This window comes from Procambarus clarkii, chromosome 68, assembly GCF_040958095.1.
Source record: "Procambarus clarkii isolate CNS0578487 chromosome 68, FALCON_Pclarkii_2.0, whole genome shotgun sequence".
Taxonomy (NCBI): Eukaryota; Metazoa; Arthropoda; class Malacostraca; order Decapoda; family Cambaridae; genus Procambarus; species Procambarus clarkii.
Window position 1 is genome coordinate 17,400,269 of NC_091217.1, and position 17,067 is coordinate 17,417,335.

At 50.5% G+C, this 17,067-nt stretch overlaps 1 protein-coding gene across 3 annotated transcripts in view; it reads left to right on the forward strand.

The window, feature by feature from the left end:
• The window catches only part of LOC123774824 (oxysterol-binding protein-related protein 1), a 229,664-nt gene that overhangs the window by 167,972 nt on the left and 44,625 nt on the right, over window positions 1-17,067 (forward strand). For all 3 annotated transcript variants that reach the window (XM_045769486.2, XM_069310883.1, XM_069310884.1), the window contains 2 exons: window positions 10,608-10,766; window positions 12,066-12,178. In XM_045769486.2, the coding sequence (XP_045625442.1) occupies window positions 10,608-10,766; window positions 12,066-12,178 (272 nt within the window). The remainder of the gene's footprint in view (window positions 1-10,607; window positions 10,767-12,065; window positions 12,179-17,067) is intronic.

The window sequence follows — 17,067 nt, forward strand, 5'->3', positions numbered from 1 at the left end:
TTCGTCGTCCACGAGACTGTTCGTCGTCCACGAGACTGTTCGTCGTCCACGAGACTGTTCGTCGTCCACGAGACTGTTCGTCGTCCACGAGACTGTTCGTCGTCCACGAGACTGTTCGTCGTCCACGAGACTGTTCGTCGTCCACGAGACTGTTCGTCGTCCACGAGACTGTTCGTCGTCCACGAGACTGTTCGTCGTCCACGAGACTGTTCGTCGTCCACGAGACTGTTCGTCGTCCACGAGACTGTTCGTCGTCCACGAGACTGTTCGTCGTCCACGAGACTGTTCGTCGTCCACGAGACTGTTCGTCGTCCACGAGACTGTTCGTCGTCCACGAGACTGTTCGTCGTCCACGAGACTGTTCGTCGTCCACGAGACTGTTCGTCGTCCACGAGACTGTTCGTCGTCCACGAGACTGTTCGTCGTCCACGAGACTGTTCGTCGTCCACGAGACTGTTCGTCGTCCACGAGACTGTTCGTCGTCCACGAGACTGTTCGTCGTCCACGAGACTGTTCGTCGTCCACGAGACTGTTCGTCGTCCTCGAGACTGTTCGTCGTCCACGAGACTGTTCGTCGTCCACGAGACTGTTCGTCGTCCACGAGACTGTTCGTCGTCCACGAGACTGTTCGTCGTCCACGAGACTGTTCGTCGTCCACGAGACTGTTCGTCGTCCACGAGACTGTTCGTCGTCCACGAGACTGTTCGTCGTCCACGAGACTGTTCGTCGTCCACGAGACTGTTCGTCGTCCACGAGACTGTTCGTCGTCCACGAGACTGTTCGTCGTCCACGAGACTGTTCGTCGTCCACGAGACTGTTCGTCGTCCACGAGACTGTTCGTCGTCCACGAGACTGTTCGTCGTCCACGAGACTGTTCGTCGTCCACGAGACTGTTCGTCGTCCACGAGACTGTTCGTCGTCCACGAGACTGTTCGTCGTCCACGAGACTGTTCGTCGTCCTCGAGACTGTTCGTCGTCCTCGAGACTGTTCGTCGTCCTCGAGACTGTTCGTCGTCCTCGAGACTGTTCGTCGTCCTCGAGACTGTTCGTCGTCCTCGAGACTGTTCGTCGTCCTCGAGACTGTTCGTCGTCCTCGAGACTGTTCGTCGTCCTCGAGACTGTTCGTCGTCCTCGAGACTGTTCGTCGTCCTCGAGACTGTTCGTCGTCCTCGAGACTGTTCGTCGTCCTCGAGACTGTTCGTCGTCCACGAGACTGTTCGTCGTCCACGAGACTGTTCGTCGTCCACGAGACTGTTCGTCGTCCTCGAGACTGTTCGTCGTCTTCGAGACTGTTCGTCTTCACACCTGTCACACCTATATAAATTATATCCTGGTATCCAGATCCCACTGTCCAAGAACTCTCCTCCATGGGTTTCTGTGAAAGCTCCCAATACTGCATTTTACTCAGTGAGGCCATTTATGAACGGTAATTAGTTTTTTTACTCTTTGTTTTTAGTCCTTGAATGTTGGCCAAGATGAATGAGGTTACTCTATTTGGGGTAGTTTGACTGGGAGACTTTTCTGGCAGGTCCATGATGCTTGGTCATATCATGTTTGTTCTGACCAGTGCTGATTGTTGTAGGGTTGCTGCCTGTCGTAATTGTATCCCTGTTGTGGTGTGTAATTATATCTGTGCTTCTGGTATACAAGTGGGTCTGTCATCCAGTTCCATACACTTTCTATGTTCCCTATTTTGAAATCTCTTCCGTCTTAACCCTGTTTACAATCATAAGCTCCTAAGAGTGTTGTACGGTATAAAGTGATCACACTGTACAGGACAACCCCAGACCTGCTGGAGGTGCGGTCACCCAGCATAAGTATTACACAATATTCTCACCAATGAGAGGAAGAACATGAAAATGAACACTTTAATAATAATAACAAATATATTAACTGTAGAACTCAACACTCTGCACTTAAGATAAAGCCCGTGTGTAATAACGGTGAACTGACATATCGTGTATTAATCCTTTTGGATTTGGATACCACCTTGGATACCACCTTGGACGCCACCTTGGATACCACCTACCACTCCAATTTTTTCTGTTTCTATCGAAACAGAAAAAAATAGATTATCAGGTTAGGAAAATGCGAAAAAAACATGTTAAAAGAATTACAAGGCCGTCGATGATGTAAACAAACTGTGTACACATGAACAAATTCAGTATAAAATAAACCATATTTAGCGTCCTGAAAAGGAAAACAAAAATAAACCTCGGCTCTAAGAGGTTTCTGGATGCATTATAAACAGATGTGTTTAATGTCTCCCCAGCTCAAGGGATACACACACAGACTCAAGAACATCCCAGCTCCAGGATGTTCAACACATGAACATTCACGAACATTCCTGGTCTCAACAAATATGACGGGAGATTACTTCAGACACGAAACAATAACCAGAAACCGATTAGTTCAAAGGAACTAATACTTAGAAGGAAAAACGGGGAAATGTGCAGAATAAAAGAATATATGCAAAAACTATTCAAAAATGGTTTTATAAAGGGAAAAACAATAAATAGCGAAGTATGCAAATGTGTACCAATAAACAGCACAAAAGATAATTATCATAATATACAGAGAAACTAAACTACAGAAAATGTCCACACACTCGAGGGGGGAGGGGGGGGGGAAGAGTATGTTTTGTGTATAAATGTGTGTAATATTGTTTTCCTTCTAGATATGCCTGGCATAAAGGCTGGCTATGCTGGACAGATATGTAGTGTATTTATGGTATTGGTTTGTTGTAATAAAACGCCTCATTGTTCCACCCGACGTTAATTTTTCTGGCCTCATAAACCTTGGGCAAGAACGTTATTGTTCTGTAGCCGCTGGTGTGAGGGGCTGTAGGCGAGACAGGCGTCTGCTGGCGTCTGCTGGCGCCTGCTGGCGCCTGCTGGCATCTGCTGGCGTCTGCTGGCGCCTGCTGGCATCTGCTGGCGTCTGCTCCACTTCATTATGGAACAGGACCAACTTGGACCATTCCCACAACAAACTTTGCGCCAGATTAGCCACGAGATGGTCACTTTGGGTGAAGGTTTGTTGTACTTTATGAAAAGTTAGTAAAGTGCACGCTTGTAAAGGGCTTCCAGACACCAGATTGCACAACCGTTGTCCATTACTTAAAGTATATTTAAAACATTTGATTTTATAATCTAAATTAATCGCTCTAATAATGCGTCATGACTTTTCACTTGGCCTCACCGATTAATTACATGATGTTTTTGTTTATTTCCACTTTTTTGTTTTACATTTGTTGCGTCTTAAATGTTACTTCTCACTCCTCACTGTTGCTCTCCTGTCTTCCCGGACTGCCACTTTGTTTCTGGTCGCTTACCTCATGGTTGCACTCGCCTACCTTGACGTTGTGGTGCTCATATTACAGGTTTGGAAAGTTAATGTTTTTTGTATTAACACATTTAGGTACATCTGCATATGATCGGCTGCCCTAGACGGTATGACGGGGAGTACAGGGTAAAAAAAATACCTACGTGATGGCCGGTGGCTGAGCGGACAGAACACTGGACGCGTGATCCTGTGGTCCCGAGTTCGATCCCGGCGCTGGCGAGAAACAATGGGCAAAGTTTCTTTCACCTCTGATGCACCTGTTACCTAGCAGTAAATAAGTACCTGGAGTTAGTCAGCTGTCTTGGGCTGCTTCCTGGGGGTAGAGGCCTGGTCAAGGACCGGGCCGCGGGGACACTAAGCCCCGAAATTATCTCAAGATAACCTCAAGAAGATGGTAATAGTCCCCGTCACACAGGATGGTAAGTCATGCAGGGGCATGTGATAAGTAGTCTGCACTGGCAGACTCTGAGTGCACTATGAGGATATTATCCAGAACACAAGAGTGAATAAGGCAGCAGTGATACTAAGAGTCGCCATCACACAGGATGGTAAGTCATGCAGGGGCATGTGATAAGTAGTCTGCACTGGCAGACTCTGAGTGCACTATGAGGATATTATCCAGAACACAAGAGTGAATAAGGCAGCAGTGATACTAAGAGTCACCATCACACAGGATGGTAAGTCATGCAGGGGCATGTGATAAGTAGTCTGCACTGGCAGACTCTGAGTGCACTATGAGGATATTATCCAGAACACAAGAGTGAATAAGGCAGCAGTGATACTAAGAGTCACCATCACACAGGATGGTAAGTCATGCAGGGGCATGTGATAAGTAGTCTGCACTGGCAGACTCTGAGTGCACTATGAGGATATTATCCAGAACACAAGAGTGAATAAGGCAGCAGTGATACTAAGAGTCACCATCACACAGGATGGTAAGTCATGCAGGGGCATGTGATAAGTAGTCTGCACTGGCAGACTCTGAGTGCACTATGAGGATATTATCCAGAACACAAGAGTGAATAAGGCAGCAGTGATACTAAGAGTCACCATCACACAGGATGGTAAGTCATGCAGGGGCATGTGATAAGTAGTCTGCACTGGCAGACTCTGAGTGCACTATGAGGATATTATCCAGAACACAAGAGTGAATAAGGCAGCAGTGATACTAAGAGTCACCATCTCGCACGATGGTAAGTCATGCAGATGGAATATTAAACCTTAATAACACGAGCATTAAGTAAGTTTTTGCAAAGCTGCAGGTATCTGGCCTTATTTTTACAAACAACGATGAGCTGATTAGAGACATAACGATCACAAATACTTGTTACTCAGATTACAACGTAATCGAAGTGTAGACGAGCAGGGATAATAGATCTGTGCAGCCAATGCCAAATCCAAGAGGAGGAGAATTCAGCAAATTCAAATTTAATAACAAACTGATTAACTGGGAACAAATAAACCAAGACCTCGCAGAACTATGCTGGGAAGAACAGTTAGATAATGCTGACTTAAACCAGTGCTTCAAGAAAATAGGCACAACAGCAGCATTAGAAACATGTAGACAGTATATACCAGTAAGAAAAAAAGAGAAAAGATAAAAAGATACAAACTGGAGGGAGAACGGCGCTCCCTCTATAGGCGAAGAAAACCAATAGGAGAACATCTCCAACGCTCTACACTATCCCAGCAACGAAGAGGAAGGTTGTGTTGGGAAATACAAATGATCGAGCTGAAGCTGAGAGAATCTTATCAAATCCAAGAGAGACAAAGAAAGCAAAAGGCCATCACTGAAATAGAAAGGAACCCGAAATATCTTTTTCTCGCTTCCAAAAACATGAACAAAAACTGCATCCAGCATTGGGACCTTGCGCAAGGGTGATGGAACTTTGACAGATGACAACAAAGAAATGAGTGAAATACTGAGACGACATCAGTACGATTCTGTTTTCGGTGAACCGAAAACCCGCTGAGCCTGTGAACCCCTGAACACATTGAAGATCAATGATCCAAATGAATTTTTAATGAATGACACCAACATGGAACCACATGTCAGATGTCACCCTAACCCACTTGGACTTTGAAGTAGACATAGCCAGCATGTTCATGCACTCTGCACCAGGCCCCGACTTGTGGAATTCTATATTCATCAAGCAGTGCAAAACACCACTATCACAGGACCTAAATATCTAATGGAGATGGAACCTAGATACTGGCGTCATCCCTGACATACTTAAAACAATTATACAATAATAGAGTTAACTTCACACACCATAAAAATCTTTGAAAGAGTGCTAAGAAGTAAGATTACAAATCAAATGGAATCACAACATCTACATAACCCCGGACAACACTGGTTCAGAACAGGGCGCTCCTGCCTCACAGTTGCTAGATCACTATGACATAGCCCTAGGTGCCATGGAAGACGAGCAAAGCACTGATGAAATATACACAGACTTTGCAAAAGCTTTCAACAAATGTGACCATGGTGTTATTGTGCACAAAATGTGTGCAAAAGGAATTACTGGCAAAGTAGGGAGATGGATCTTCCACTTCCTAACGAAAAGAGCGCAGAGTGTAATACTCAACACAGTAAAATCGGGGTCATCTACTGTGAAAAGCTCAGTCCCCAAGGTACTGTACTTGCTCCCGTACATTTTCATATCCTAATATCAGACATAGACAAGGATACAAACTACAGTAATGTATCATTATTTGCAGATAACACTGGGATTTTTAAGTGAGTAGACAATATAGAGGACACGGCAAAACTCCAATCCGATATAAATCGGGTCTTTCAATGGGCTACAGATCAGACCACGTATGATGTTTAATGAAAATATGTTCCAGCTCCTGCGCTATGGAAAAAACGAATATATGAAAACGGAATCCATATATAAAACGCAACCAAATCGCACTATAGAACGAAAAAGTAATATAAAGGATGTAGGAGTAATCATGGCAGAAGACCTTACCTTTACAGAACACCATAAAGTAGCTGTCACGACTGCAAGACAAATGACAGGTTGGATAACAAGGACCTTCCAAACAAGGGATGCCGTACCAATGATACTTTTCGTTACCAGTGCTCTCTAGGGTGGAATATTGTTGCACTCTAACCATACAGAGCTGGAGAAATTGCTGACCTAAAGAGTGCTAAGATCCTTTACTGCTAGAATCCAATCTACAAGTCATCTTGATTATTGGGGCATATTAAAAGTTCTAAATCTGTATTCTCTAGAGCGCAGGTGAGAGAGATACATAATAATCTACACATGGAAGATATTAGAAGGATTTGCAAATCTGAACACGAAGATTATATCACATGAAACTAGTAAACATGGCAGGATGTGCAAAATACCTCCATTGAAGCAGAGGTGCAATAAGTATTCTGAGAGAGAACTGCAGCCACATCAAGGGCCCAAGACTGTTCAACACACTCCCGGTACACATAAGGGGCATAACTGGCCGACCTCTCAGTGTTTAAGAAAGAACTCAACAAACACCTCCGAAGATTACCTGATTAACCAGGCTGTGATCCATACGTCAGGTCGCGAGCAGCCGCGTGCGACATCCTGGTTGACCAGACAACTAACCGGGAGGCCTGGTCAGAGACCGGGCCGCAAGGCCGTTGATCCCCGGAAGGTACGAAAGGTAGACACATGGTAGGTCGTTAGTACGTCATGCCAACGGTTTTTTTTTTTAATAATACATTAGGTACATGTGCATTTGTGCAGCTGCACTAGACTATATGAAGGGGAGTACAGTGTGTCAAAAAGCTAGCTACGTGATGCTAAAAAATTCCCATCACACAGGATGGTTAGTCATACAGAGGCATGTGATAAGTAGTCTACACTGACAAACTCCGGGTGCATTATGAGGATATCAACACAAGAGTGAACAAGGTAGCAGCCAACGGGTCTAATATTTTGTTGTGTGTGAAGTCTACGGTCGAAGCCTGACAGATTTAACTATGTATTAGTTTTTAGATTAATTGTTGGCTCTTGTAATTATATTTTGTGCATCTTATAGTTGCTCTTGACCGGCAGAATAGTATCTTGAAAATTTGACAACTGTTGTCAGTGTTCTGTACTATAATTACATCCGATAGCAATATTCTTTATTTTTCTGATATTTACATTTCCCTTAATTCAACAGTTGTGTTCTTCAGTTTATTAGCTTTTGAATGAAGACTCCTGCAATTAAATGACAGTTTTATGCAATATCCTTTACTTTAGTCGCCGTTGTGTGCGATGATCTTCGCTATAGTGACATCACTCTATATGATTGACTTCTCTGCGAGCAGTGTGGAGTTCTGGGCTTCATCCTGACAGTTGTGGTTAGACGGCTGCTCTTTTACGAGTCTCTTCTGGACACCGTGGCTCTATGTTCCGTCCCTCGGGACGTGTAGCGTCGGTCCCGGCAACACTGGATGTATTGTGAGAGGAGGCCTGGTCGACGACTGGGCCGCGGGGACGCTAAGCCCCGGAAGCACCTCAAGGTAACCTCAAGGAGGACTCAAGCCTGGTCCGGAACTAAGGGGACTGGAGTCCGAGAAAGACTCAGGGCGCTGGGACTCATCATGTTAAAAGAAAGACAGGAAAGAGGTGATATGATCACGACTTGTAAGATCTTCATGTACTTCTCAATGTCCCGAAAGAATAAATACCAAGCATGTACAACAGCTAACAAAGAGGTCATAGTAGCTAGACGGACACAGTACGTAACTATTCATGGAAATATTGTAGAAATGCTAGAAATCTATTGGGTCTTGTGCCATTGCTGTAGACAATAGATACTTGAGCATTTGGAGCCCAGGAGCTAGAGTATTGTTGAGAGAGAGAGAGAGAGAGAGAGAGAGAGAGTGAGAGAGAGAGAACAAGGCGGGAACACCCACCCAGCACACCCTCCCTCTAGGGTACAAGTGTTCCGACTTCTTCACAATGTACACCGCCCACTTCAGCAACATCTTATCTCTTCCTAATCTCTCTCAGCTCCTTCATCACAGACTCTGATCCTCCTCATAAATGTGTGTAATCCCTTCTCGCCATCCTCTCTCCCTCCCCCCTCTCTCTTCCTCCCTCTCTCTCTCGCTCTCTCTTTCGCTCTCTCTCTTTGAGCTCTTTATGAGTAGGTTGGCCGTTTTCTTATTTTTGTAGTAAATTGTTAATTGTATCTTCTGATTTGTGACTGTGGGGATAATGTTCCTATCAATAATATCTTTCAGGACACTTTCAAAGTGAAACGCCATGCAACCTCTGAAGAGACAACTAACACAACTCCTGTACCTCCTATTAGACTGTTTTACAGGAACTTCTTTTCGACGGCTCATAAACCGGAGGAAAGTGTCCTGAAAGATATTATTAAAAGGAACGTTATCCCCACAGACATAAATCAGAATATACAATTAACAATTTACGACAAAAACAAGAAAACGGCCAACCTACTCATGAGAATCTCCCCAGACACCAAACAGAACGCCTTGAAAGAAACCAACGTCGTCTATGCCTTCACATGCCCGCTTGGGGATTGTATGCCCCAAAGATCTCAATATACAGCCAAGACGACAACTTCTCTCTCTAGGCAATTAACAATGCATCTTAACAAGCAACACAGAAATTATAGACAGATACAACGATAACAGGAGACTCGACATCAGCGAGGCCCTACACATCAAAAAGTCAAAACCAGCAATCAGCAGCCAATTAACACATAATTACATTCTACCCCCTTCAAGACCCCGAAACAGTACAGAAGCAAGAAGATAGCATGATTACCCATAGTTATATGTCCATTGTACATATCCATTGTTATGTGTTATGTCTTTTGTTTCCTGTCACCTCCTCCAAAAACGAATATAAGCACGATCTGAGTAGTAAAAGAATTGTCTTTCAAAATGTAAGAAGTGTTCTTGCGAAACGCTTCTAGGCGTCAGACCATAAATAAAAAGTGAAAATGAACTTTGGGGAGTTAATGTTTCAACTACCCCCGACAGTGAAGAAAAACATAAGAAATATTGAGAACATTCGTGTTAGAATTATTAATCTTACCCTTTTGGTCATATTCAACGACGTATGTTTACAAGAAAGACTGCTACCAAAATATACTATGTATACAAATGTATACACATTTCTCACTAATTCATTGTAAATATTTACTATATTATGCTATTATCATCCATGTGTGGGCCTATTGGTTAGTGTAAATGGGAGGTGCCTCGTATGGGCCAATAGGCCCCATGCAGTTCTTATGCGGCTCTTATTTGTATTAACCTAATTCCCATTCATTTTTTATTGTACCTCACCTCACTTCACCTCTCTCTCCTGCCTATATATATATATATATATATATATATATATATATATATATATATATATATATATATATATATATATATATATATATATGTCGTACCTAGTAGCCAGAACGCACTTCTGGGCCTACTATGCAAGGCCCGATTTGCCTAATAAGCCAAGTTTTCCTGAATTAATATATTTTCTCTAAATTTTTTCTTATGAAATGATAAAGCTACCCATTTTATTATGTACGAGAGCAATTTTATTTTATTGGAGTTAAAATTAACGTAGATATATGACCGAACCTAACCAACCCTACCTAACCTAACCTAACCTATCTTTATAGGTTAGGTTAGGTTAGGTAGCCGAAAAAGTTAGGTTAGGTTAGGTTAGGTAGGTTAGGTAGTCGAAAAACAATTAATTCATGAAAACTTGGCTTATTAGGCAAATCGGGCCTTGCATAGTAGGCTGAGAAGTGCGTTCTGGCTACTAGGTACGACATATATATATATATATATATATATATATATATATATATATATATATATATATATATATATATATCTATATATATATCTATATATATATATCTATATATATATATATCCAATACTTGACCTGTAAATCATTCCTTCTGAAGGTGTATTAATATACGAAAGTACTTAAGCAAATTCCTGTTTCAATTCTTCCTCGGTTCTATATATATATATATATATATATATATATATATATATATATATATATATATATATATATATATATATATATATATATATATATATATGTGGTGTATACCTCTAATGCTAGGCACGTATATCTTAAGACATACTCGCACACATATTTGCACTTTTGTATACATACACACATGCATGTATCTGTATAAGCGGGTTTGTACATGTAGATCTATGAGAACATGTTGTTGTGTGTGTGTGAGACTAAGGCATGTGCTGGGGGCTCTCCTTACAGGATAGTGTGCGAGCAGGTCTCTCACCACCCGCCAGTCTCCTCCTTCTACGCTGACTCTGAGCACTGGAACTTCCACGGGTCCATCCACCCCAAGCTCAAGTTCTGGGGCAAGAGTGTGGAGATCCAGCCCAAGGGTGTTCTCACCGTCGAGCTGCCCAAGTGAGTTATCCTGAAGGGGAGGTGTGCTAGGTGTGTGTGTGGGGGGGGGAGGTGGCAGGTGTGGTGGGTGTGTGTGTGGGGGGGGGGAGGTGGCAGGTGTGTTGGGTGTGTGTGTGTGGGGGGGAGGTGGCAGGTGTGCTGGGTGTGTGTGTGTGGGGGGAGGGGGGGGGTGTGGGGGGAGGTGGCAGGTGTGTTGGGTGTGTGTGTGGGGGGGGAGGTGGCAGGTGTGGTGGGTGTGTGTGTGTGGGGGGGGGGGTGGTGGGTGTGTGTGTGGGGGGGAGGTGGCAGGTGTGGTGGGTGTGTGTGTGTGGGGGGGGGGAGGTGGCAGGTGTGGTGGGGGTGTGTGTGTGTGGGGGTGGGGGGGTGGGTGTGTGTGTGGGGGGGAGGTGGCAGGTGTGGTGGGTGGGTGTGGGGGGGGAGGTGGCAGGTGTGTTGGGTGTGTGTGGTGGGGGAGGTGGCAGGTGTGTTGGGTGTGTGTGGTGGGGGAGGTGGCAGGTGTGTTGGGTGTGTGTGTGTGGGGGTGGGGGGGTGGGTGTGTGTGTGGGGGGGGAGGTGGCAGGTGTGTTGGGTGTGTGTGGTGGGGGAGGTGGCAGGTGTGTTGGGTGTGTGTGGTGGGGGAGGTGGCAGGTGTGTTGGGTGTGTGTGTGTGGGGGAGGTGGCAGGTGTGTTGGGTGTGTGTGGTGGGGGAGGTGGCAGGTGTGTTGGGTGTGTGTGTGGGGGTGGGGGGGTGGGTGTGTGTGTGGGGGGGAGGTGGCAGGTGTGTTGGGTGTGTGTGTGTGGGGGTGGGGGTGGGGGGGTGGGTGTGTGTGTGGGGGGGAGGTGGCAGGTGTGTTGGGTGTGTGTGGTGGGGGAGGTGGCAGGTGTGTTGGGTGTGTGTGGTGGGGGAGGTGGCAGGTGTGTTGGGTGTGTGTGGTGGGGGAGGTGGCAGGTGTGTTGGGTGTGTGTGGTGGGGGAGGTGGCAGGTGTGTTGGGTGTGTGTGTGTGGGGGAGGTGGCAGGTGTGTTGGGTGTGTGTGTGTGGGGGGGGTGGCAGGTGTGGTGGGTGTGTGTGTGGGGGGAGGTGGCAGGTGTGTTGGGTGTGTGTGCGAGGGAGGTGGCAGGTGTGTTGGGTGTGTGTGCGAAGGAGGTGGCAGGTGTGTTGGGTGTGTGTGCGAAGGAGGTGGCAAGTGTGTTGGATTCATGGGAGGGGAAGTGGAGAGGGCCCTCCCCCTCACTCCCCTCACTGTGAGTGAACCTCCCCTCGCCTCCCCTCACTGTGAGAGAGAACCAACTAACACCTGTCTCCCCCCCCCCCCCACAGCCACGGGGAGGCGTACACCTGGAGTAACGTCAACTGTTGTGTCCACAACATCATAGTCGGCAAGCTGTGGATCGAGCAGTACGGCTCCATGGAGATCACCAACCACGCCACAGGTAGGCCTTAACCGCGCCACAGGTAGGCCTTAACCGCGCCACAGGTAGGCCTTAACCGCGCCACAGGTAGGCCTTGACCACACCACAGGTAGGCCTTGACCACACCACCACAGGTAGGCCTTGACCACACCACCACAGGTAGGCCTTGACCACACCACCACAGGTAGGCCTTGACCACACCACCACAGGTAGGCCTGACCACACCACACAGGTAGGCCTTGACCACACCACCACAGGTAGGCCTTGACCACACCCACCACCAGGTAGGCCTTGACCACACCACCACAGGTAGGCCTTGACCACACCACCACAGGTAGGCCTTGACCACACCACCACAGGTAGGCCTTGACCACACCACCACAGGTAGGCCTTGACCACACCACCACAGGTAGGCCCTGACCACACCACCACAGGTAGGCCTTGACCACACCACCACAGGTAGGCCTTGACCACACCACCACAGGTAGGCCTTGACCACACCACCACAGGTAGGCCTTGACCACACCACCACAGGTAGGCCTTGACCACACCACCACAGGTAGGCCTTGACCACACCACCACAGGTAGGCCTTGACCACACCACCACAGGTAGGCCTTGACCACACCACCACAGGTAGGCCTTGACCACACCACCACAGGTAGGCCTTGACCACACCACCACAGGTAGGCCTTGACCACACCACCACAGGTAGGCCTTGACCACACCACCACAGGTAGGCCTTGACCACACCACCACAGGTAGGCCCTTGACCACACCACCACAGGTAGGCCCTGACCACACCACCACAGGTAGGCCCTGACCACACCACCACAGGTAGGCCCTGACCACACCACCACAGGTAGGCCCTGACCACACCACCACAGGTAGGCCCTGACCACACCACCACAGGTAGGCCCTGACCACACCACCACAGGTAGGCCCTGACCACACCACCACAGGTAGGCCCTGACCACACCACCACAGGTAGGCCCTGACCACACCACCACAGGTAGGCCCTGACCACACCACCACAGGTAGGCCCTGACCACACCACCACAGGTAGGCCCTGACCACACCACCACAGGTAGGCCCTGACCACACCACCACAGGTAGGCCCTGACCACACCACCACAGGTAGGCCCTGACCACACCACCACAGGTAGGCCCTGACCACACCACCACAGGTAGGCCCTGACCACACCACCACAGGTAGGCCCTGACCACACCACCACAGGTAGGCCCTGACCACACCACCACAGGTAGGCCCTGACCACACCACCACAGGTAGGCCCTGACCACACCACCACAGGTAGGCCCTGACCACACCACCACAGGTAGGCCCTGACCACACCACCACCCACAGGTAGGCCCTGACCACACCACCACCACAGGTAGGCCCTGACCACACCACCCACAGGTAGGCCCTGACCAACCACCACCACAGGTAGGCCCTGACCACACCACCCACAGGTAGGCCCTGACCACACCACCACCACAGGTAGGCCCTGACCACACCACCACCACAGGTAGGCCCTGACCACACCACCACCCACAGGTAGGCCCTGACCACACCACCACCACAGGTAGGCCCTGACCACACCACCACAGGTAGGCCCTGACCACACCACCACCCACAGGTAGGCCCTGACCACACCACCACCCACAGGTAGGCCCTGACCACACCACCACCCACAGGTAGGCCCTGACCACACCACCACCCACAGGTAGGCCCTGACCACACCACCACCCCACAGGTAGGCCCTGACCACACCACCACCCACAGGTAGGCCCTGACCACACCACCACCCACAGGTAGGCCCTGACCACACCACCACCCACAGGTAGGCCCTGACCACACCACCACCCACAGGTAGGCCCTGACCACACCACCACCCACAGGTAGGCCCTGACCACACCACCACCCACAGGTAGGCCCTGACCACACCACCACCCACAGGTAGGCCCTGACCACACCACCACCCACAGGTAGGCCCTGACCACACCACCACCCACAGGTAGGCCCTGACCACACCACCACCCACAGGTAGGCCCTGACCACACCACCACCCACAGGTAGGCCCTGACCACACCACCACCCACAGGTAGGCCCTGACCACACCACCACCCACAGGTAGGCCCTGACCACACCACCACCCACAGGTAGGCCCTGACCACACCACCACCCACAGGTAGGCCCTGACCACACCACCACCCACAGGTAGGCCCTGACCACACCACCACCCACAGGTAGGCCCTGACCACACCACCACCCACAGGTAGGCCCTGACCACACCACCACCCACAGGTAGGCCCTGACCACACCACCACCCACAGGTAGGCCCTGACCACACCACCACCCACAGGTAGGCCCTGACCACACCACCACCCACAGGTAGGCCCTGACCACACCCACCACCCACAGGTAGGCCCTGACCACACCACCACCCACAGGTAGGCCCTGACCACACCACCACCCACAGGTAGGCCCTGACCACACCACCACCCACAGGTAGGCCCTGACCACACCACCACCCACAGGTAGGCCCTGACCACACCACCACCCACAGGTAGGCCCTGACCACACCACCACCCACAGGTAGGCCCTGACCACACCACCACCCACAGGTAGGCCCTGACCACACCACCACCCACAGGTAGGCCCTGACCACACCACCACCCACAGGTAGGCCCTGACCACACCACCACCCACAGGTAGGCCCTGACCACACCACCACCCACAGGTAGGCCCTGACCACACCACCACCCACAGGTAGGCCCTGACCACACCACCACCCACAGGTAGGCCCTGACCACACCACCACCCACAGGTAGGCCCTGACCACACCACCACCCACAGGTAGGCCCTGACCACACCACCACCCACAGGTAGGCCCTGACCACACCACCACCCACAGGTAGGCCCTGACCACACCACCACCCACAGGTAGGCCCTGACCACACCACCACCCACAGGTAGGCCCTGACCACACCACCACCCACAGGTAGGCCCTGACCACACCACCACCCACAGGTAGGCCCTGACCACACCACCACCCACAGGTAGGCCCTGACCACACCACCACCCACAGGTAGGCCCTGACCACACCACCACCCACAGGTAGGCCCTGACCACACCACCACCCACAGGTAGGCCCTGACCACACCACCACCCACAGGTAGGCCCTGACCACACCACCACCCACAGGTAGGCCCTGACCACACCACCACCCACAGGTAGGCCCTGACCACACCACCACCCACAGGTAGGCCCTGACCACACCACCACCCACAGGTAGGCCCTGACCACACCACCACCCACAGGTAGGCCCTGACCACACCACCACCCACAGGTAGGCCCTGACCACACCACCACCCACAGGTAGGCCCTGACCACACCACCACCCACAGGTAGGCCCTGACCACACCACCACCCACAGGTAGGCCCTGACCACACCACCACCCACAGGTAGGCCCTGACCACACCACCACCCACAGGTAGGCCCTGACCACACCACCACCCACAGGTAGGCCCTGACCACACCACCACCCACAGGTAGGCCCTGACCACACCACCACCCACAGGTAGGCCCTGACCACACCACCACCCACAGGTAGGCCCTGACCACACCACCACCCACAGGTAGGCCCTGACCACACCACCACCCACAGGTAGGCCCTGACCACACCACCACCCACAGGTAGGCCCTGACCACACCACCACCCACAGGTAGGCCCTGACCACACCACCACCCACAGGTAGGCCCTGACCACACCACCACCCACAGGTAGGCCCTGACCACACCACCACCCACAGGTAGGCCCTGACCACACCACCACCCACAGGTAGGCCCTGACCACACCACCACCCACAGGTAGGCCCTGACCACACCACCACCCACAGGTAGGCCCTGACCACACCACCACCCACAGGTAGGCCCTGACCACACCACCACCCACAGGTAGGCCCTGACCACACCACCACCCACAGGTAGGCCCTGACCACACCACCACCCACAGGTAGGCCCTGACCACACCACCACCCACAGGTAGGCCCTGACCACACCACCACCCACAGGTAGGCCCTGACCACACCACCACCCACAGGTAGGCCCTGACCACACCACCACCCACAGGTAGGCCCTGACCACACCACCACCCACAGGTAGGCCCTGACCACACCACCACCCACAGGTAGGCCCTGACCACACCACCACCCACAGGTAGGCCCTGACCACACCACCACCCACAGGTAGGCCCTGACCACACCACCACCCACAGGTAGGCCCTGACCACACCACCACCCACAGGTAGGCCCTGACCACACCACCACCCACAGGTAGGCCCTGACCACACCACCACCCACAGGTAGGCCCTGACCACACCACCACCCACAGGTAGGCCCTGACCACACCACCACCCACAGGTAGGCCCTGACCACACCACCACCCACAGGTAGGCCCTGACCACACCACCACCCACAGGTAGGCCCTGACCACACCACCACCCACAGGTAGGCCTTCACAAACATAGTCAAAGGGGCTTTTTGGGTCTTATATTCACGACGGTGAGACTCACTCTTGAATATGCATCTTCAGCATGGAACCCTTACCTGAAAACGGACGAGGAGAAGCTAGAAATGGTCCAAAGATATGCAACGAGACTAGTTCCAAAGCTGAGGGGCTTGAGTTATGAGGAAAGACTGAGAGCACTGAACCTTACCACGCTGGAGGAAAGGAGAGAGGACATGATAACAACATATAAGATTGAAAGGGAAATTTATAAAGTAGACAAAGCAGCATTGGTCAAAGCTAAGAATAGCGAAACTAGGGGTCATAGATGGAGGAGGGTCTTGGGCGTGTTCCAAGGGGTCTTGGACGTGTTCCAAGGGGGTCTTGGACGTGTTCCAAGG